At 40.2% G+C, this 21,975-nt stretch overlaps 1 protein-coding gene across 1 annotated transcript in view; it reads left to right on the top strand.

Annotated features, from left to right (window-relative positions):
* xpo4 (exportin 4) overlaps positions 1–21,975 on the top strand; it is a 59,516-nt gene that overhangs the window by 28,017 nt on the left and 9,524 nt on the right. The window contains 10 exon segments of the mRNA XM_018704312.2: positions 4,879–5,036; positions 12,484–12,658; positions 13,998–14,174; positions 14,482–14,556; positions 14,558–14,625; positions 15,720–15,865; positions 17,137–17,314; positions 20,327–20,486; positions 20,598–20,767; positions 21,727–21,901. Coding sequence (XP_018559828.1) covers positions 4,879–5,036; positions 12,484–12,658; positions 13,998–14,174; positions 14,482–14,556; positions 14,558–14,625; positions 15,720–15,865; positions 17,137–17,314; positions 20,327–20,486; positions 20,598–20,767; positions 21,727–21,901 — 1,482 coding nt within the window.

Genomic DNA, 21,975 nt, shown 5'->3' with positions numbered 1-21,975 from the left:
GAGTACTGGGACTGATGAGGCTGCAGCAGAGGCCTGCAGGCAGACAGTAACCCAATCTGAGAGGCAGAAAGGCACTGAGAGAGAGAGTGATTGTGATGGTGGAAAAGAGCGAGCGAAAGACAATAAGTTGGAAGCACAGTGTTGATTTGAAAAAACAGAAAGATGAGCCTCTGAGCCCCCCGAGGTAACAGACACCAGGCTTTGTCTCCTTCTATAAATATCATTCCTCATTCTCCCTGCCTTTCTCTCTCTCCCACTCCCCTTCTCTCTCTTTCCATCTCTTCCTCTGGCTCACTCTCATCTATTCCTTCATCCTCTTTCCCCCACTCTTTCCTTTACCTCATTGTTTAACCTGTCGTCCTCCTTCATTTTTCCCCCAATTATATTCTTTCTCCTTATTAGAGCTTGGTGTTGAACCCCAATACTTCTCTGGTACTGACCAAAATGTGTCTGTAGTAAGGCTGGGGTTTGATCTTACATTTCTTTTTTACTTCAATATTTCAAACCCGTTATCAGATTTATTTCTAACCAACTTAAGTTAGAAATAAACAAACCTACAGAATCCGTTGATCTGCAGTCAGCTCTTGATAAAGTGGAATAACAGAGTAGCATTTGTTCCTTTAACAAACTTGGAAAGAGTACAGTAATGCTTACAAACAGAATTTAAGGAATATGTGTTAATAAGATACTGTTGATATAACATGCTGCCAGTGACGAATTTTCCAACTGGCTGCTGTCCATCAAAGATCTCTGATATGCAATAAACCCCAATTGATCAGACCACTAAAGATGTCATTTAGTCAATGCTTTCTTTTGTGAAACAGAAATCCAACTACCAGTTCCTAATGGCACACTTTGGATTGCACTTCACACTTGATTTAATTGAATTAATTGAATCCTCAAGGAGGCAGACCATTAAATTAGAATAATAAAATTACAAAAATCACCCCCCCCCCCCAAAAAAAAAAAAAAGGCTGACGATGGACTCAATAACCAATATATTTTTTCAATCACCCAACCTTACTACAGAGTACAGAAACCGTGAAGTACTTAAAGTTGGCACTGAATTAAAGCTGCAACAATTAGATTAATTAGATAGATTAATTGATGAGTCAGGTGAAAGAAAGTTCACTGGGAACTATTTTTACAATCAATCAATAATTTCATTTTCAAGCGAAAACGTCTGGTTTCACCTTAGTAAATGGGCTGAGAAAGAAGCAAAAAGAAAACACAAGCAGAGGATATCAGCTTGGGCTCTGGGAAGTTATAATATAGGTTATTGATTAATCAATGAAAGAATTGGCAGATTAGTTCATAATGAAAAGAATTATTACTCACAGCCCTACACTGAATATTTGCTTAAGCTTTTGAAGCTTTTGTTTTGCTATTGCTACATAGCCAAGCTAGCATGTTAAAAGCTGTTTACATACCAGTCTAGAGGAAACATTTTGAGTTCAACATCAAACTTCACTCTTTTACTTGCCAAGAGCTGTGGAAAGCAACACCAATGTTTTGCTTCTATTTCTATCACTTTTCCTACTGAAGCATCTCATCACTTTCCGATAGTGACTCTGCAGCTGAACCCTGAACAAGTGGCAATGCTCAGAAGGTGTAATCTAACCTCTTGTCTTGTAAACACAACAATGGCAGTAGCTCTGTTAATATTTCAATTTTTATTTCCACTCTTTCTGTCTACTCATGCTTTACTGGTGTGAAGTTAAGTCCACTGCCAAAGCAAACATAATAATAGACGAATTAGCAGTTGTGACTACGGCATAAAGAACAGTGACTAACGCTTTACTGTTACTATATCAAATCCATTGATTAATCAGTGTGCAAAATCTACTGTCATCTGAACTGCATTCCCAAAATGTTTCATATTGTTGTATCTTGTTCTCTCTCCTTCCATCCATCCCACTCCCCACATACTGACACACACACACCCGTTGTGTATCTCTAACTATAGTCAGACTCGAGGCGACTAACATTACTGACATCGCATGGATCATTCGCTGGTGCAGCTGCTTTTTCAGAGCTCGCGCTGTTCAATCCTTGGGCCTAGCGCTGTGTCTCCCACCCCTCCCTCTCTCTTTTTCTCTCACTCACTCACCCATTGCCCCCCCCCCCCCCTTCCCTTCCTCCCCCGTGCTCTCGCTGAGCTCTTCCAGAGGATGACTTCACGCTCTGGAAGAGGGCAGCAGCAGCAAAGACTATGGTGGCTACGCTACGTTAGCATCTGAGATCTCTTCCCAGCAGTGTGGCTTACGACCAGACCAGCCAGGCACCCCAGCTGGAGAGCAGAGAGGGAAGAGAGGAGGAGTGGAGAACGGCTGCGAGAAGGAATTTGGGGGGAGGAATTGAGAAGATTTGAGAGGAGGAGGAGGAGGAGGAAGAAGCGACAGGGAGAGGGAGGTTGAAAGTTTGATTGCTTCAGCGATGGGGCCGTGCGCTGGCATAGTGCGTGGAGCTGGTGAAGAAGCACTTACTCTGGATTTAAGAGGATGACAGTTCAAGAGACGGGAGAGGAAGAAGAAAGAGGAAAAGAGCTTGGACTGGCTGAGAACAGAGCCTCAGTTCACATGAGGAAGGAAGCTGAGCTGCAGACGTCCACATAGTACCGTCAGTGGAAACACATGTTGCTGAGAGGCTGTGATGACTCGCAGTGCTATTACTGCTGCTACCTTACTCTGTGTGTGTGTCTGTCTGTGTGCACAACTGGAACCAACAATGCCTCTTGTCTTGTCGGAGTGTGACAGCTCAGTACGGACAAACCCCAAAATCCCACAACCGAACAGCAGCTCTTAACTGAGATGAGACTGAGTCGAACAGATCTTGTCCATAAGAAGCCGGATCTGTACTCTCCGGGTTTGATTGAGGCAGTCTGTGGGCTCAGATGAGCTCAGTGATTGTTTTTGTTTGAGACCAGGGTCACACTGTCTGAAGAAATCAATTTGCCGTTTCGCTTCGCCTCAGCTTTCTGGGTAGTGGGTTACACCAGTGAGTATTAATCCCACCGGGTGTCTGCTGATGTGTGTTTTTGAACGTGGTGACAGGAGGATGAGGCAGGTCGCCTTTTCATTCTTGGCTCACAACTTTTCTGTTTCAAAGTAAAATTCTTTGCAGTGTAGTTTAAATTGTCATTGATGAAAAGCATGAAAGTATCACCAAAACTATTGCAGCACTCACCATCAGGATGGAATTGCCTCAGGACAAAATCCAAATTTGTTGATTAAATTTCCTTCCCACACTGAGGGGATGTGACCTGAATCACTGTTTCTCCTTTCAGAAACATAATATGAACAGGCATGAGACAAATCTTTGCTCATCTCAGGTCATCTTGGAAGCTGTTAAAAAGTCATAAATTTGATTTACTAAGACCTTGAATATTTTTCCTAATTGCCGTAAACAGTAACACTAGTTATAACTGTGTTTGTATGTGGTTGTGAGCAGTGAGGAGATGTTATACAGAGATTGTGCATACAGGAGGCTGCTCAGACCTGCAGCAAACACTGTCACTATTATTTTTTAATTGCTCTTATACACAGTTGAAAATTACTAACTATGTGATGTAAAGGAAGTATAAATTCATTATCTTAATAAATAATTGTAGGCCTTATACTTCAACTGGTGTGGCTGTGAAAACAAATTAAATTGCCCAGTATGTGGTATTAAAAAGGTTTTAATAAGTCTCATATTTTACGTGGTGAGCGCCTCAGTTGTTTTTTTAGCAATTGATGCAGGTGTTAGACTCAAAGAGTGCAGGTTGTTACAAAAATATAACTGGTGGTAACAGTAATATTACAGTTGATCTCTTAGGGGTACACCCTAAGGCTTAAATGAGGAAGGGTACTTACCGTGATCTGTATGGCTGTTAATGTCTGCAATGATATGCAATAATGGAAGATTTTTGTTTTTGAGTAGTTTTTGAAAGGCAATTAATTTGCCAGTTCTAAGTGTGTGTATGTTACCAAAAATTAAAAGCGCTCTGTGAAATTGATTTATCAGCATGAAATGTGTGTGTGAACTTTGTCAAGGAAATCTGACACTAATTTTGAATTTTGGGTTATTTGAGGTGAATCTGCACCTGAATTTTAAAACAAAATTAAGTTATGAATGCGTGATTATATTCCTGTCAACTGAGTTCAGATTGAGATTCAGAATCAGTAATTCACACATCCTTAAAAATTGAAAAAACAAAATATAAATTGAGTCCTAGATGCCATAGGTTATCACAACTAATTCAACAATTATTTTGTTTTTGATACAGGGGAGCCAAGGAGATGGATTTAAGGGTTGTTTCTGAATAGGTTGTTACTCCGTCAGTAATCCTGACCTCTGACCTCCCTGTGTCAAGAACGTTTTGTCAGACAGCATATGCCAAAGCTGTCACCATTTTTAAAAAAGCACCTTCTCCCATAATCTATCTAACCTTGCAGCTGAATGTGTTTCTGTATTACCATTTCAGCAATTTTAAGCTTCTACTGTTGTCTCTATGTTAAGTCTCTCTGGGTGAGAGGGTCAGCTTAGATTCCTTGCAGTTGTGAACTGCATTACTTGCTCAGTCCGTTTTTTTCAGTTTTTCCAGCCTTGTTGTATCTCTTGATGTTGCAGGTGGGCGAGAAGACAAGACTGAAATGATCTGTGCTTTTTCAGTCAGTTGTTAAAAGTGACAGAGTGCAGGAGTTTTCCACATACTTTTCTTTTTCCCTGGTGCACTTATTTCCAACAATGTCCAGATAGCCAAGCTACCTTTTGGTTTATTGTGGACTCAAGGATCTAGAAGTTCTGCCCTTGATAAGATGTGTCATACTTTGTAAACCCAGCACTAAAGAACACAAAAATGACACACGTGAAAATTTCTTCCCCTCTCGTCTTCAGGTACACAGGAAGATTCGTGAGGACTCAGACATGGCCCAGGACTCCCTTCAGTGCCTGGCCCAGCTGGCCTCCATGCACGGGCCCATCTTCCCAGACGAGAGCGCCCAGGTCTCCTACCTCGCTCACCTGGTGGAGGGCCTGCTGAGCATGATAAATGGGTAGGTTTCACTGTGCTGAAAAAATCCAACAAATAGTCTGTCTCCATTAGTAAAGGATTAATAGTAGTTTAAGTGCTAGCCTTGAGAAAGTTAATAAAGTTGGAATAGTAGCATAAACAATTGAAAACAACAGACAAGTTGTGGATATGGATGGTGTTTGATCAATTTAACATAGTATAAACATAGTAAAACCAAATTTGAATCCTGTTCCCTTACTGGATCTTTTTATGATCCACTTAAACATGATGACATATATACATGTTCTGTCATGATCATATAATAAGTCAATACTAAGTATTTCTACCTCTGAACTGCAGTCAGTCTGGGTGTCATACTTCACATACCTGAGGAACCAATCCTGTTAACTTGCAGGGTGAGGCAAAAGAAATCTGAAAGCACCAGTGCAAAGCGGACTTGTCGGTACAGAGAGCAAGAGTTTGCATTAGCACAACTGCTAGCGCTGTGTCAGCTACTGTCAGTTAGAAGCTAACAAACAACATAAATAGAATAGAATAGAGTGCTCCATTCAACAAACAGTGCACTGTAGAAAATATGTATATACAATAAAAATACAAAATTTACACAGATAATACAAACATGTAGACAATGCAGTAGAAAAAGAAAATTGTAAACAAGTATAAATAGCTACATTTAAATTTAAGTAGAAAACTCACATTTACATAGAACATACATTTAAATAGAAAACACAACACACAGGACAGTTTAAGGTGCACAGGTGGGTTGAATAGTGTTCTTGGTTTTGTGTATGTGTTGTGGTGGTGATGAGGGGTGGGGAGTGGGGGGTATGTTCAATGATTGTTTGCAGTCCATACAGCCCAGGGGAAGAAGCTGTTGGTGAGTCTGGTTGTGTGAGACTTGATTGACCTGAAGTGCCTTCCAGAGGGCAATAGGTCAAACAGGTGATGAGCGGGATGTGAGGGGTCTCCTGTGATGGCTTTAGTTTTCCTGACAGATGCGAATTGCCAATTGGATTACATTGCAGCAGCTTTTCATGGTTGCTGGTTACACCATTCTTGCTCAATACTCCACCGATTCCACAATCATTTACACAGAAAAAGCTGTGAAAATAAGGCCCAGGTTAAAAAATACCTGAGGTGTCCTATAGCAATCACACAGAAGGAGTTGTAGAAGGAGATTATTTAAAAATAAATCTTAAATCTTTGAGATGCTGCACCTCTGCATTTGTATCTAATGCTTTTTTAAAACCTCAGTTGCTCATTTCAAGTGCATGTATTGTAGCATTCAAAATGTAGGACCCCTAAGAAGACTCGCTACATTATCCTTGGCTACTGGCTCAGTAGGTGTTTTATCTTCCTGTGGTATCTCAAGGATTTCATGTTTCTTAAATTTCGAGACTCAACAAATGATGGAAGCCAACGTCAGCAGGAGTGTGACTCATGCTGTGCCATTTCTGCTTTATTTACAGGAAGTAATTGCTTGTTGAGTCTGTGTGTGTGTGTGTGTGTGTGTTTTTTAATGGCCTCTGATTCTAGCTTCTGCACACTGTATGGGAAACTGGCTGGGGGGGGGTTGTCTTCAAGTCCAGGAAACAAATTCAGTTATGGAGCCAGGAACTTACGTTTCCCAGTTGCCTCTAAAACCAAATTTATGTGAAAGTGGATCAAATTATGCATTTATTTTCTTCACAGAGACATTGTTTTCAATCAGAGGGAAAAAAAAATCAACACTAGCAACCACTCAAACACTGGTAAATACTGAGTGTGGTTGTGTTTTAAGTGTATCAGTTCTACAATCCTTTAGTAGCTCTCCTCTAATCTAATTTAGAGCTGCCTGACCCTGATGATGAAACTGATGTGGACCGTTTCCAGCTGAAAGCTCTGCACAATTTAATGAACCCATTCAAAATAACTCTCACTACTAATTTTAAAACTACATTTCTCTACAAACAACCTGTCATTTAGTGGAGTTAGTGGAGGCCATCCGGTGACTGGATTCTTTAAGATATGGCTACTTTCTTTAGTATCTCATCATATTTGTTGTGACCTGGGCTGAAGGTAGCTTTGTTACCATATGTGGTCGGTCTGTAAATGAATATTTGATCTCAGATCTCTGGTCTAAATATATTTTTAACTAGTGATATTGTGAAAGTGGCCTGTTAACAACATCCAAAAAAGTTAGCGCCTGCCCTTGTTTTTCAGCATTACTGCGTCCTCATTACTCATAAAGCAGCAGATGCATCAAAATGCACTGAACCTGGGTGTTCTAAACAAAGGAAATAAAAGTTTTGGTTTTTCATCCCTGAAGCTCAGCTCAAAGCCAATTTTCCTTCATATTTTTTTTTACCATCACTGTTCCCGGTCACATTCTGCAGAGGTGTCATTTTGGACTTACGAGTCAAGAGTCTTTAATCAGAGCTTCCAATCAGCCCTAAGCCTCTGTCCAGCAGAAATAATCTAACACTCAATCATGACTCAACTGGCCTGCCTCAGAAAATTGTTACCAAAGTGACCTACAGACAGGGTCCTTGTGACTCCGGATTTCTTCCATTCTTCCATTGTTAACCACATTTTAAAAGCTAGATTCAAGTGGATTCATAGCTGAATCCATTTTACAGGCATTACGTTTGAATTGCTGTGGGTAGGTGCATGGTGTTAAAGAAGCTATAGGGGCCTCCTCAGTCTGTGATTCCTGTGTCAGCCTCTTGTTAGCTTAGGTCATGTGAAGAAATAGAGCTTGTGGAGAGAGACACATTATACAGTTGTGTTGGTCTGTGGCGGGTCCCACACTATCGATCGCTCCTGTGTGGCACAGGGAATCAGTGTGGTCTGGGCTTCAGGAAGATGCATTAAAAGATTACTGCTCTGTTTTTAGAAGCGGGGCAAGGTGGCAGTTACCTAGGCTGTATTTTAGACTGAAAGAGACGCCAGACACCAGAGTCCTATACCTGCTTAAAAAATATGTAAAGGGAAAAATAATACATAAGTGCAGTAGAACAAAGCCTTGATTATGTACCTATTTAATAATTTGGTCTCTAAAATGTCTCTGAATAGTGAAAAATTTCCATCACGCTTTCTTAAAGCCCAGTGTGACATCTTCAGGTGTCTTGTTTTGTTCAACCAGTGTTACTCCTGTCTATTATGCTATGAAGCAGAGAGAGATTGAAGTCGCTGTTACTAGACAATAGTGGGAGTTTTTGTTGATATGAAGATAAATGAATTATTGAAATAGATTTAATCGTTACATCTCTAGTCTCTAATACAGAAGAATCTGTGTGACTTTATAAATGTAATCTGCTGAGAAAACAATAACATGGGTTCATTTAACCATGTGCAGGAGTTCCCACATCGAACTGCACCATTAATTGTTTGGTTCTTTCTCTCAAATGCTCTGGGCCAGTGTAACTCTTAATTGAGTGATTTTAAAGCAGATTTTATTCAAATTTGGCTCAATTTGAGCTCGATGAGATCAGATTATCTTCCCATTATCTGCTTGGTTTGACTACGACTTTGACCTCCACAAGATTGTATATCAGGTTCATCTTTACTCAGCAGATGCTCACATCCAGACCTTGGATTCTGACCTTGCATCATGTTGCATCATGCATGTTTTAGCCTCCTTTTATTAATTCAATTTGAGTTGAGAACTGTAGAAATCCTTGAAATTCAATTAAGCCTAGTTCCTTACTGGAGATGTTTTAGAATTCCTATTTGGACTTTTCAGAACTGAGTCACCTCCGTAAAAATGCAATTTAGTCATTACATTACGTTACATTGCGAGACAACATTATTTTTTAAATGTCAAAACAAAGACTGCTGTACAAGTAGTTCGCCTGAATAAGATAAAACTAGCACAATTATGATTTAGATCAGGAGCTGATGAATCAAAGAATAAATAAACATGAGCACAAACTGACTTGAAGGTTCCCAATACTTGATGCTACAGACATGTTTGTACCCCAAAAGTACAGAGTTTTGATACTGGTAGGGCTGTACCCAACTCAGGATTTGGATGTTCAATACGATGATTCTTGAGTGCTGGTTATGAAAGCTTACAGTACCACAAAGTGTCTCTCCTGCCGGGCTGCTGACAGCGTTGTCAAGCGGTTTTAACCCACCACAAAACCAGCAGTTTCCGCTATGGCTGTGCACATTTCTACAACAGTCATCAAGCTCTCAGCACACAGGCAGAACTTACCTGACACCAGAGCTCAGACTATCGGAGCAGCCAATAGTAACAAGTCGCACTGCCCTGCCTTGTGCTGTTCAGTGTCACTCTGCCCTCTGCTTCCATCATGTCTCTACTTCCATCACAGGTAGTTTTGTGGTTAAGTTCTTTTACAGCCTGCCACACTGTCGCTCCTGCATTGCTATGTGTGTGAACTGTGAGGCACTGTAAAAAAAGATTAAAGGGCCCAATCACATTTTGTGAGTTCAAACCAGGGTCTTCCTAACAGATGGACAAATCATCAGCTTGAATAGTACCTAGATACTTGTACTGTAGTCAATGTCTAAGCACTTTGTAACTGTTAATAAAAGTGTAATAGAGTAAAAAAATGATGCATCAACAGAGGTTTCTGTCAGAAATAGTGGTGTTTATGGTGGCTGTGTTTGTGAATGTGAGAAACTTAGAGAGAGAGTGAGACAGAGATGATTATCTAGGGCCAATAAGTACAGTTGAAGCATTTTATGTTCATTTTGTGGGTGTGTCTGTAGTCGGCATGGTTCTGATCTGAATTAAGGGGCCACACTCCCATGTATAAATAACTGAGACACACACACACACAATGTGCACACGAGCTCACTGTTGGACCACGTGATTCAGTGAGTAGGGGTCTCTCTCTCTCTCTTTCTCTCTCTTTTCTCTCACAGGCTCTCACTCACTCGCTCTCTCCCTCTCTCTTCCCTCCTCTCCTGCTCTGTCTGTAATCACCTATTCTTGGAGCTTTTTTCCAATTGCCTCATCGGAAAACCATGCAGAGAGGGATGGCCGATCTGCAGTGATTGAACAGTTCTGCTCGCAATTTAACTCCATCTGATAGGGGTTAGCTAGGCCTCTCTCACACAGCGTTCCTCTTTAACTGGGACTGGCTGTGGAGAGGTGTGTCAGTTCAGATACAGATTCTGGATTAAGACTTGTACTATTTTGGTGCAGCAAAGGCAACGCAATAAAAGTAAACAGAAAATTTAAGAGGTGGTGCTGGTTTTTGTTGAGGGAGTTAAAAGAGATTTGATTTTAATAACCAAGCAGATATGTTGAGCATTTCTTGAGGCAGACGCTATGACTGCATACAGCAGGTTTGCGTTATACGCATCGTATAAGAACTTGTTTGGTTTAGCTTCGATTCGTGAGCCGAGCATGACTGATAATTCAGCAGCTTGATGTTACAGTACAGTTATACAACAGCTTTAGCTTGTCACACATGTATTGGTATCTGTATGTCAGTATCTGCAGTACAGAAATGCTAAAGATAAGTTTGAGGTCATTTAGAAACAGTTTCTTCTGTGTCTTATGTTTCAAATTTAAGATGCCCCACAGGGTACATATTCCCTATCAAAAGTGTGTTTATGTAATGTATTTATGTATTATAACATCATTATCAGATATTTTTTTAAACTCCCATAAAATAAGAATTATCAGGATTTTCTGTGACAACTAATTTTATTGTTAATGTTATTGCCTGTGTAATGTTATTTTTCCGATAACAGCGTGATGGGAGTGGTGATGTGAGATATTTATGTGTTCTTGGAAAGCATTTTTTTTTTTTTGATAGGTTCTGGAAGTTTAAAAATTACCCTGCAGCACTGATACAACAGAGGCACATTATTTGTAAAGTATGTTTTGAATTGGAAAACTACAGACAAGTTTTTGGATAAATTCCAAGACCTTTCTAGCATTGTCTTGATTCCTTGTTTTGTTCTCAGTTTTGTTCATCTGGAGCTTTTTCTCCCCTCAATTTTGTTCCATCTCTGTCACACATTGAATTTTGACATTTGTTTTGTTTCCACCTCTTCACACTGTTATCATGTGGTGTCCAATCATTTGGTGTTGCATCTTTTCTGAGAAAATCAGAGTAGTCAGTTGTTTCAAATTCAGAGGAATTGAAACAAGATTTCACAGAGAAATGAGTGGAAGTATTTTGGTTAATATGATTAATTGGGCAGCCCTAAGTTTGAATCTTCTTAATTACAAGCTGAAGCATGATATAACTTTTTTTAGAGGCATTACTGACAAGACTCTGTGGATGACAGTGTTGGTGGGTGGGTGGTTTAGATGGAAACAAATCAGCAACTGTTGGATAGTTTCCCATTAAATTTTCCACAGACATTCATGGTCTCCAGAGGATAAGACCTACTAACATTGACGTGATCCCCTGTCTTTTTCTGTGGCACTGCCAAATACCTGCAAAAATAATGACATTCCCATCAGCCTCAGCTGTACTTTGCATTTGCATCAGAGATGTCATTTAGATAGGAGCCTGGTCTTGTTTGCCAGAAATAACTGCCAGGGGGCGTTGCCAAGATGGCTGCTGAGTGACGAGACTTGCCTAAGAGGACTTTGTTTGTTAGCCTTGTCATTGTGAGCATTTAGTTCAAAGCACTGCTGTGCATAAGCATAGGCTCACAGAACTTATAGCATGGCTGTAAACCCTTAGTCTTGTTGAACAATATTTGACACCTGGTAAAATGCTCTGTGTTAACTTAAAAACATGGCTGCCTCACTTCTTCCATTGATTCTTCAGTATCTCTTCACGTTGACTATACAGGCTCTGTGGATAGATTTGTCCAGATGATGTAGAATCCAGATCACAAGCCACTTTCATATCTGGTTTTAAAATTCACCAACATGTGATCAAAAATAGGATTTTAGCATATCCAGATCTGCCACTTCATGCTTCATGGTACGATCTGATGATAAAAGTCTCTTTAAAAATGAGATGTGTAATTACAGCCATTCTCTCTCCCATCTCTTTACTCTGTGCGCTGTACTATGAGGCAGAAATACCATAGAAATAACCTCAGATGCAGCTGTGGAAAACTGCTCAGGGGTCAAGTTGCCCACGAGTTTTGGTTAAGGATCAACTTTCATGCCTGTTTCCAAACCTCAAGTCACCAGCGGGTAAACTGGAAAGTGACCCTGGTTTAGCCTCCGCCTCACCCTGGAGAGTGGAAACTGTTTCCTCAGGCCAAAGCACGGGTTTGGATTTAAAATGGAAAAGAGGGGGTTTGAACTTTCTTACCTTTTTCGTCAAGAGTAGGAAATTGATTTTTACCACTGAACGCCAGTGACAGATGGGTTTTCTTCTTTTTTTTTTTTTCCTCACCCCAATTCTCCCAACAGCATGAATCATTTTATTGATTAAAAAAGTACACTGTATTAAGTATTTGGAGCTCTGTTCATTTATTCCAGAATCAGGAATCTTTCAGATCTTTATCTTTAGATCACATTTTACTATCTGCATTCCCAGGATTGAGATCGAGGACTCTGAGGCAGTGGGCATCTCCAATATCATCTCCAATCTTATCACCATGTTCCCTCGAAGTATTTTAACAGCGCTGCCCAGCGATCTCTTCACCTCCTTCATCAACTGCCTCACATTGCTTACCTGCTCGTTTGGACGCAGCGCTGCCCTGGAGGAGGTGGTGAGTAATGACACTTTCATCTGCCTCTCATAGCTCAGATCATCTTCATTGCATTCAGTCATGTTTATATGTTGCGTTTAGGTGCATCTCAAAGAACAAAGCCAGAGCTGTTGGAATTGAAGTTTGTGTAACTGTTTGCTTGAAATACTGTGATATTTGAAGTCACATGAATGCAACATCTGTCATATTTTTGACTGCATTTTAACACTGTAGAATCTAACCATCCTTGCTCTCTGGTCCAAATAAAAGATTTTCTGACAACCTGTTTGGCTTGTGACCCCTTAAAGCAAAATTATGTAAAATATCAGCTTCAATCATTTTTGATGGTTAACTGACTTGTGATAAGAAGAATGGAGCCTCTATCATTCCCACTCTCCTCCCTGAACACCCGTTGTTGCTCTGTGTGACTTTGGTGAGCACGTACAATCTCCCTCTAACTGAATGATAGTCAGCAGCTTAAACTACTGGAATCAGACCCAGCAAGTTCAAGAGTAATGCTGAACTGTAGATCAGTTAAAAACACTTTGGTAGTCATTAAAAACCAGCGTTCATCTCTGATATCCAGCCAGGAAACTTGTGTGAAAATATCAAGAATTATAAAGAGTTTGGTTCATTTGTTACAGTAACAGCACTTCCTGCTCCAGAAGTCGGGGATCATGGGTAATATACACTGTTTCAGTTCATGGAGTTGGACTATTCAGTCAGAGCTCTGGTCAACTGATTGATAGACTTAGTTTTCTGTACATGAAAACTGCTTAACCTCTCAGACTCAGAGCCCAACAGAATTAATTACAGAGTTGTGGCTGCAGAGGGTGCTGTTGCTCAGTAAAGTTACATTTTGTCGCTTTAAATTGGAGCAAAGATTACAGGAAAGTCTTTAAAATAGTCTTTAAAAGAGTACAACATCTGTTTTGGGGCAGTGACCATTGCTCATCAGTGTGAATTTTTCTGTTTGTGAAATACCAAATATGTGCTGTATGATACAAATGAAAAAGAAAAGTTAGAAAACCTTCTGCAGAACCAGCAGAGTTTCATTTCTGGACAGAAATCAATTGGTCATAGGTTTCAGATGGTGACAGAAAATTTATCAGCAACAGATTTTGTTTGTTTTGTTTTTTTTAAGCAGAAATCGCCAAAAACTTGAACCTGAAAAGTGTCACTTGAATGTTAATAGGCATTTCCTGACATGTTATTGATGAAATGATTAAGAAAATAATCATAAGATGTATCGATAATTAAAATAACTGGTAATTACAGGCCCTAGCTCAGTCAATCCCTGTTGTCTGGGTGAACTAGTCTTTTTCTTTTTCATTCATTTTTCGGTTTTGTTTTCCCTCAGCTGGATAAGGATGACATGGTTTACATGGAAGCCTACGACAAGCTGCTGGAGTCTTGGCTCACCCTCGTCCAGGACGAGGAGCATTTTCCTCGAGGCTGCTTCATCCAGCCGGCGATCCAGGTCTTCAACTCCTATATACAGTGTCATTTGGCTGCTCCTGACGGCACACGCAACCTGGTGAGACTCCGCCTTTGTCTGCTTTTCGGACTATGTTTCAGTTGCATTTTGATGATAAACACTAAGGGAAGATAAGTCTGTTTCGAAAAGGCTGAAAGAGAGGAAAGAAAGATTTGTATAATCCTGGTTCTGCTCAGGATATTTATGCATTCTTTATTTTACTGTTTCTGTTGTTCATGCAGAACATTTTAATCATATTTTCACAGATTTCACTCTCTATCCTCCTCCTCCTGACAGGTTAACTCACTTTTTCTTTCTCTTTGCATCTCACAAAACACTGAACCACGCTCACCTCCCCACTCCTCAGTCAGTGAATGGCATAACGTCTCATGAGGAGGAGGAGATCAATGAGCTGCAGGAAGACGACAGGGAGCTGTTCTCAGGACCAGCTGTCCAGCATCGGCATGCTGGGACGTGTGGCTGCTGACCACTGTATCCCTCTGCTCACAAGGTAAATGTACAGCATAACAACTCACCAGGTACCTCATATACTTTGTTGCTGTCAAGTCTACATTAAAGGATAACTGGTCTTTTTTAAGCTTGGCTTTATTCTGCATTATTTTGCTATGTGTTATTCTGTGACTTTCAGTGACGAACAGCTGCTGCAATGTAACCCAATGGACAATTGTCCAAAACAATCCTCTTTGTTTAATCAGAAACATTGCTATATATTGCTACCAGACTCCATTCACAAAAACAGTAATTTTACTGTGCAGCACGCAGGAGCTGCTTGAATACCGCTGCCTCAATCAGTTAGTTTGTATGTGTTACTGTGTGACTTTAAGTGGTGGAAAAAGTAATCTAATCTTTTACATAAGTAAAAGAACTACTAAAGTATTAACGACTCACAACAGCGGTATGCCAGCAGCTTCTGTGTTCTGCTCTGTAAAATTACTGTTTTTGTCAATGGAGTCTGGTAGCGATATATATATATATATATATATATATATATATATATATATATATATATATATATATATAGCAATGTGTCTGGTTAAACATAAAGGGTTGAACTGTTTAATAAAAGGTCTATCTCTGTAGGAATCCTATCCATAATGTTGTCAGACACTTATAATAACAATCTGAGCCTGTCAGTGGCAAAAAGAAGCACAAACAAGGATGTAATTTGAGGAAGATGATTGCCCATTGGATTACATTGCAGCAGCTGTTTGCGGTTGCCAGATACACAGCTCTTGCTGAATACTGCCAGTACCAAAAATATGGAAAAATAAGGCCCAAGTTATAAAATACCTGGGTTATTCTTTAATTTCTCTGGTAAAAGTTATTTTTCAAATATTTATTGTATATACTTTGAGAAAATGGGTAAATGGACAGATCAGATTTTCGTAACAAGATTTTGTGACCAGTAACATTTTCTCACTGACTTAAAAGTGTAGTAAAAAATATGCAGCCAACCTACAATTAATGATTATCATTTATGTTTGAGTTTTCTGTTCCAGGTGTCCGACACTGAGGATTTGGTATGATCTTGGAGTTGTTGTTATCCATGCTGACTTTTATCTTTTTTTTGTCCTCATCCTGCAGCCTGCTGGAAGACCGGGTGACACGGCTGCATGGTCAACTCCAGAGAACTCAGCAGCACCTCATGGCATCATCTGACCCTGGATCAGTGGACCGCAAGGTCCTGGATGACCTCTATGAGGACATCCACTGGCTCATACTGGTCTCAGGTCAGCAGTAGGACAACACTTTTGTTTGTTTGCTTGTGCCTTTGGTGGCATTTTCTGGGGCTGTCTGATCTCTCAGCCGATTTCCTCGATCAACACGAGGGCAGGGTTGGGACTCGACACACAATGCACAAATGCTTTTCATTTTTGAGGAAGACATAATTTTTTCCTCGCTGATGTTTTGCATTTTAATGTTTCTGATTACACTCTGGTCTCTATACTGAGGATTGTCTGACTTATTAGCAGATTATTTTTATTTCCTCTTGTGTTGCATTGATTAGATGTGACTTTTATGATCCATGTGTCACATTGTGCATAAGCTGCAAAGTGCGGTGTATTTTAAATGTAGATAGTAAAACTAGTGATTTTTGTATGTCCTCATACACATGCAGAATAAGATACTTAGTGGCAGCAATGATCATTTACAATATGAGAAAAAATATGAAAAAATATAGAATTGCACGCAAATGTACACACTAGAAAAGGTAGTTAATAAAAAGCCATATTGTTCTAATATACCATAATCTGACTGTTTTATAGTGTTGTGGATGCAAATGACTTTTCCAGTGCAGCATATTCCACTTAACTGACTTTATTTGTGAACAAGACAGAAGAACTGAACTCCACCCGGTTCTGTGGGTGTGAGTTAATGAAATATTGTCTGAATCAGCATCATTAAAGTGTGCAAAGCAGTACTGTTTAATTTACCGTTTGGGCTGGGTGGGCCGCTCTGCCAAAAGGAGACGCCTTTAAAGCAGAATTTTTTATTTTTTTATTCTCTAAAACTAGACAATTGTTCGAAGATAAACTTTATGCCCTTCTATTGTCAAGTTGCTGAGTCACACTTCTTTCATGCTGACAGTAATGCTTTCATATTTTATTCTGATACATAGCAGGATACCAGGGATGCCATTAACAGTTGTCAAATAATATTAATTACTTAATTAATTGTTTGGTTTATTAAATGGAAAATAGTGAAAAATGGTTGGCTGTTGACTGACCAACTGACCAAATATATTCACAACAGGCAAGCATTAAAAAATAAGAAGAAAGAAACAGAAAATTTGATTGTCAAAATTTTTTTGATTGATTTTCTTAGGACTGAAAAATAATTCCAGGTCTGCTGGATAGCCATTATGTTGATGATGATCTATTCTTTTTTAAAAAACAAAATGTACATTTTGTTTTTTTAATTAAAAATATTGGTAAAATCTAAGCTCAGCAAAACTGAACAGGCTGTATAACATGTCTTCATCTATTCATACACTCTGCAGGGTATCTATTAGCAGACGACCCTCAGGGCGAAACGCCATTAATCCCCTCCGAGGTGATGGAGTTTTCCATCAAACACTCCACGGAGGTAGACATCAACACAACACTGCAGATCCTGGGCTCACCGGGGGAGAAGGCCTCGTCCATACCAGGCTGCAACCGCACAGACTCAGTCATCAGGTGAAATTAGAGTGATAGACTGTATACTGTTTCTGTTATGTCAAAGGTTGATATAATGTTTTGAACTATTTAGTTAGAGCTCGCACAACCTGGAACATTTTTTCAGAAGCTGATGAAAAATAAGAATGTCCACTTATGAATCCAGTGAGTCACTATATTTATAAGACATGTTGATAGAACAATCACACCGCAAAGTCTGCTGTTCTGGAGCTTTCAGTTGTATTGCACTGTCTTCCTCAGCAGATGGATTTGCCCATTTTTCATCAAATTCCCATTTTTTGATCATACCTGTCACTTGAACTGTTGTTTCCAAGGTCAAGAATCAACTTTGAGGCTCAGTTTGATCACAGCTGCTTAAAAGAAGGTCTCTTCAGATGTGAGAGACTGATGAATTTTAAGTATTGAATATTTTTGGCAATCAGAACCAAACCAGTTTGTAAATACTGAATGTCCTATAGACGACTTAAAGGTTGTTAGACCTTATTCTCACTGGTGTGCAGCACAGTTTATTCTCCACTACCAACATAAGACAATAGCTGAAGTGTGAAGGTCTTGTGTTTGTATTTGTGTAACTGAAGAAATGTTAAGCCAAGCATCTGTGCAGCACGATATATATCACGACATAGCAGAACCAAGGGCCAGACAAACTGCCATCAGATAGATGGTTGTATTGGATTGTATTGTCCAGCAGTCCTTCACCGTGTGACAGTTTCTCTCACTTAACCAGCCAAACCTACCCTAATAAAACTCACCCAGAATAGACTTTTGTACTGTCTGAGGCCAGTTGGACTTCCAAGCATTGGAACACAGTTATTGTCCCATAAAGCTAAAGACAGGTTAGTGCCTTCACATTCACACTCAAACACCATCTGAATGTGCAGGCAGTAAAACAAAGGAACAAGAACCCCTCTTGCTGTGGTTTCAGGCCAACTTGCAATGCATTTGACTTGGGATGAGAAACTCTTAAACTCCTTTCTAGATAAAACACAATGAGACACATGGAGGTGCGTCCAAACACTTCAAGTAGGGCCTTGAATAGTGATTATTTTCATTATTGATTGATCTATGTATTATTTTCTTTGGTGAATCTCTCAATTGGCTTGTGTATCAAACAAGAAATAGTAAAAATGCCCATCACAAGTTCCCAGAGCCCAAGCTGACCCCGTTAAGGTCTAAATTTCAAGCTAGAGATTGTTTGATGTTTTTATTTGTTAAAAGATATAGGGAGATTAATCAGTAGTAAAAAATAATCACTTGTTGCTGCCCTACAGCCCAGCAGCCACCCCTCCACTGCTGCCTTTATAAGTTCATAAACAAGGAAAAGGTCAGTTGCCAGGTGAACTGCAGGTTGAAATCAACATCCATGTTTTCATTTCCAAATACAGTTTCAGTTACCCACATGAACACAGACCAGGTTTTTCTGTTGCAGTTGAAATATTTTCTGCTGCATTAGAGCTCAAAATGTAATGCATCCGCAGGGCAGTTTGAAGGAGATGTTGATCAATAAAAATTATCGAATGATTACGTCTCCAGTTGCTCAGATTTCTGGCTTTCAAACCTCATTTTCAGGCAGCACTCTCTTGTTGCTGCATTGCACTGTGGTCTGTTCTTTCTGCTACTGTGGGATTAGAAATTGTTCTCTTACACAATAGATTTCTCCCTGTGTGGTTCTTGTTGAGCATCAGTATAAAATGATGGCTCTAAAAATACACTAACAGATAATAAAACAGACCTTGAGACACAAAGCGTATCTCTAGTTGCTGTTATCGGAGAGGATTTGTTTTTTAACAACAGTTAATTGTGCAGCTTGACAGTATGTGGCTGTGGTTTTAGAAACCTTGTTTGGTTCAGGGCTGTTGGCAGTCAACACTGGATGCTTCTTTGTTTGAAGGCAGTCGTGTATGTATGTGTGTGTGCACGCGCGTGTGTGTGTGTATGCAGGCGTGTGTGTGTGTGTACAGATAATCACAGTGACGACAATAGACAGTCACAGCAGCCAGTGATATTGTCTGTTGAAGGTCACTGAGCCCCTGTGTTTTGTAGATTGTTCATTATGTAGATGTGTGTGTGTGTGTGTGTGCGTGTGTGTAAGGGGGGGATGACAGAAATGACAGCGGATTGCAGAGACGAGTGGCCGATAGCATCAGGTTTCCTAATAGCGAGCGGCCGACCCCGGTCCCCGTAAATGTCAACGTGGTTTTGTTTTCTGCAAACAATGTGAAACTGTGCACTGTCCTCGACTGAGGTTGGGGCGGCAGCGTAAGCTGCTTTAAGCCCTCTGTCTCTCTGTCCTTTTATATACTGTGTGTGTGTGTTTGACTTTGTGAAGCTCACTCTTTCACTCACACAAAGGACAGCAAAATGATGACTTTCTTCTTCTGCAGTTGATTTGACGTGAAAGCAATATCACAATTAACCTGTCACATTTCCCATATGATAAATGAAACAATCTTGTATTAGTCACACCCATACACAAGGATCCTCACAGCACAACTTCAATTAATTCATTTTGTTCTCTATTGTCTTGACTAAAGTGGAAGTGTGGCCACGCAACCAACATGGTGCCATTGCTTTGGACTCTTCTTCCTCTTTATTTGCATCAGTGCTCCCAACTGCAGTTTTCCCAATTTCACATTCAGTCAGACTTTTTTTCTTTTTTTAATTCCCCACTATTACATGCTGTAGAGTTAAATAAACACACAGCATATACAATACCAACAAAGCAATGGTGCCAAATGGTGTGTTTCTCATGAACTTGTCAGTTGGTTGTGTGTGGTCACAAGAGGATTATTACTGCAAAATACACATATGCAACCTGTGTCAATAACGTGGGACACAGGACTTAAAGGATCTGCTGCTAACATCTCAACAGATATCACAGGGCACCTTCAGAGGTTGTTGTGGGGCCCATGCCTCAGTGGGTCGAAGCTGTTTTGGTGGCACATGATCGACTATGTGTATGAGCTTTTAAAATACGTAAAGCTCAAAAGTGACTGTTTTATTCTGTCTCAGGTTGCTGTCAGCTGTACTGCGGACGTCAGAGGTTGAATCAAGGGCGACCAGAGCGAGCCTGACAGAGCTGCTCAGCCCGCAGATGGGAAAGGATATTGTGTGGTTCCTGAGACGCTGGGCTAAAACGTACCTGCTGGTGGACGAAAAACTCTACGAGCAGGTATGTGACCTCTGTGCTCAGTCACACAGGTATTTTCTTTACCCTATAATAGCGATAAACTAGATGTTCCTCTGACATCTGTATCACCTTTTTTTTTCTGTCTCCCCTCAGATTAGCATGCCCCTGAGCACAGCATTTGGTGCGGACACAGAGGGGGCCCAGTGGATTGTGGGATATCTTTTGGAGAAGGTGATCAACAACCTGTCTGTGTGGAGCTCAGAGGCTGAGCTGGCCAATGACACTGTGGAGCTGCTGGTCACGCTGGTAGAGAAGAGGGAGAGGTGAGGAGAGAAGTGTAGAGAATGAGTAGTCGATTTGAAAATTAAACTTTAACTTTTCTGCATTAAAATGTCCAAAAACAACAAGACTCTTTATATATTGTGTTGTTGTATTGTTGTTGTTGACTTATCCTAACCTAGAGAAATCTATAGATTTAATTAAGGTAATAGTCTGTTTTATTTGGTCGCCTGTCATATCCCCTTTATGCATGTGTCAGTGTTGTGGTTCCTAGAAGCATCAAAATTGACTTTTTATTCAATTTTAGATTGTGGTGGTTTTTAACTATATATTTTAAATAGTGATAGACCAATATGGTTTTTTCAGGGCCGATACGGAACAGATTATTAGTAGTCAAGGAGGCCGATAACCGATATTTGGAGCCGATATTCATTTGCAGTAAAAGTGAAAATATTGAATAATAGAAACTCCAACACTTAACTTTGTTTAAATGCCTTTAAGCATATGTTTATTAAACAGCTTTTCAGATTTGCAACATGTTAAAGGTTTTTTTTATCTTAGACAATAGACAAAAAAAACAAAGTTAGATAGAATTTGCACAGAAATGTGAGTCTCAAATCAATTAGTAGTCCCAACTGAGCAGCACCAGATTGTGGTGCAAAAAGCAGAGTTGTTCAGCTGTGTAGCCATGGCTCTGCGTGTAACCAATCAGATGGTGCTGTGGCAAGACAATGCTGGAGACAGCTAGTCTAAATAATCAACAGATTAATCAATAATGAAAATAGTCAATAGTTGTAGTCCTACAGTGGTGTGTGGTTGGTTAGAGAAGCTGCAGGACAGCAGCTGACTAAGTTTTGAAGCCGTGGGTAAGATCTTTTGTCTGTAAATGCAGATGTTTTTGCAGGGTAATTACATCAGACAGAGACTCTAACAGACAATCTGCCTCCCTGTCTGTCTCTCTGTCTGTCTGCCTGCCTGCCTGCCTGCCTGCCTGCCTGCTCAGGGCAAACATCGTGGTACAGTGTGAGAGCTGGTGGAACCTGGCGAAGCAGTTTGCCAGTCGCAGTCCACCTCTCCACCTGCTGTCCAGCTCCGTGCAGAGATCTCTGATGAAGGCTCTTGTCCTCGGAGGCTTCGCTCACATGGACTCTGACACCAAACAGCAATACTGGGCCGAGGTAACGTGTGCTTAGTTGTACGGAAATGGAAAAGATGGTTGGTTAACAGTTTTGATAAGCGACTCTGTTGTTTC

The sequence above is a fragment of the Lates calcarifer genome, linkage group LG1, assembly GCF_001640805.2.
Source record: "Lates calcarifer isolate ASB-BC8 linkage group LG1, TLL_Latcal_v3, whole genome shotgun sequence".
Taxonomy (NCBI): domain Eukaryota; kingdom Metazoa; phylum Chordata; class Actinopteri; family Centropomidae; genus Lates; species Lates calcarifer.
The sequence above is the reverse complement of the archived record's forward strand: the minus strand, read 5'-3'. Positions and strand labels throughout refer to the sequence as shown.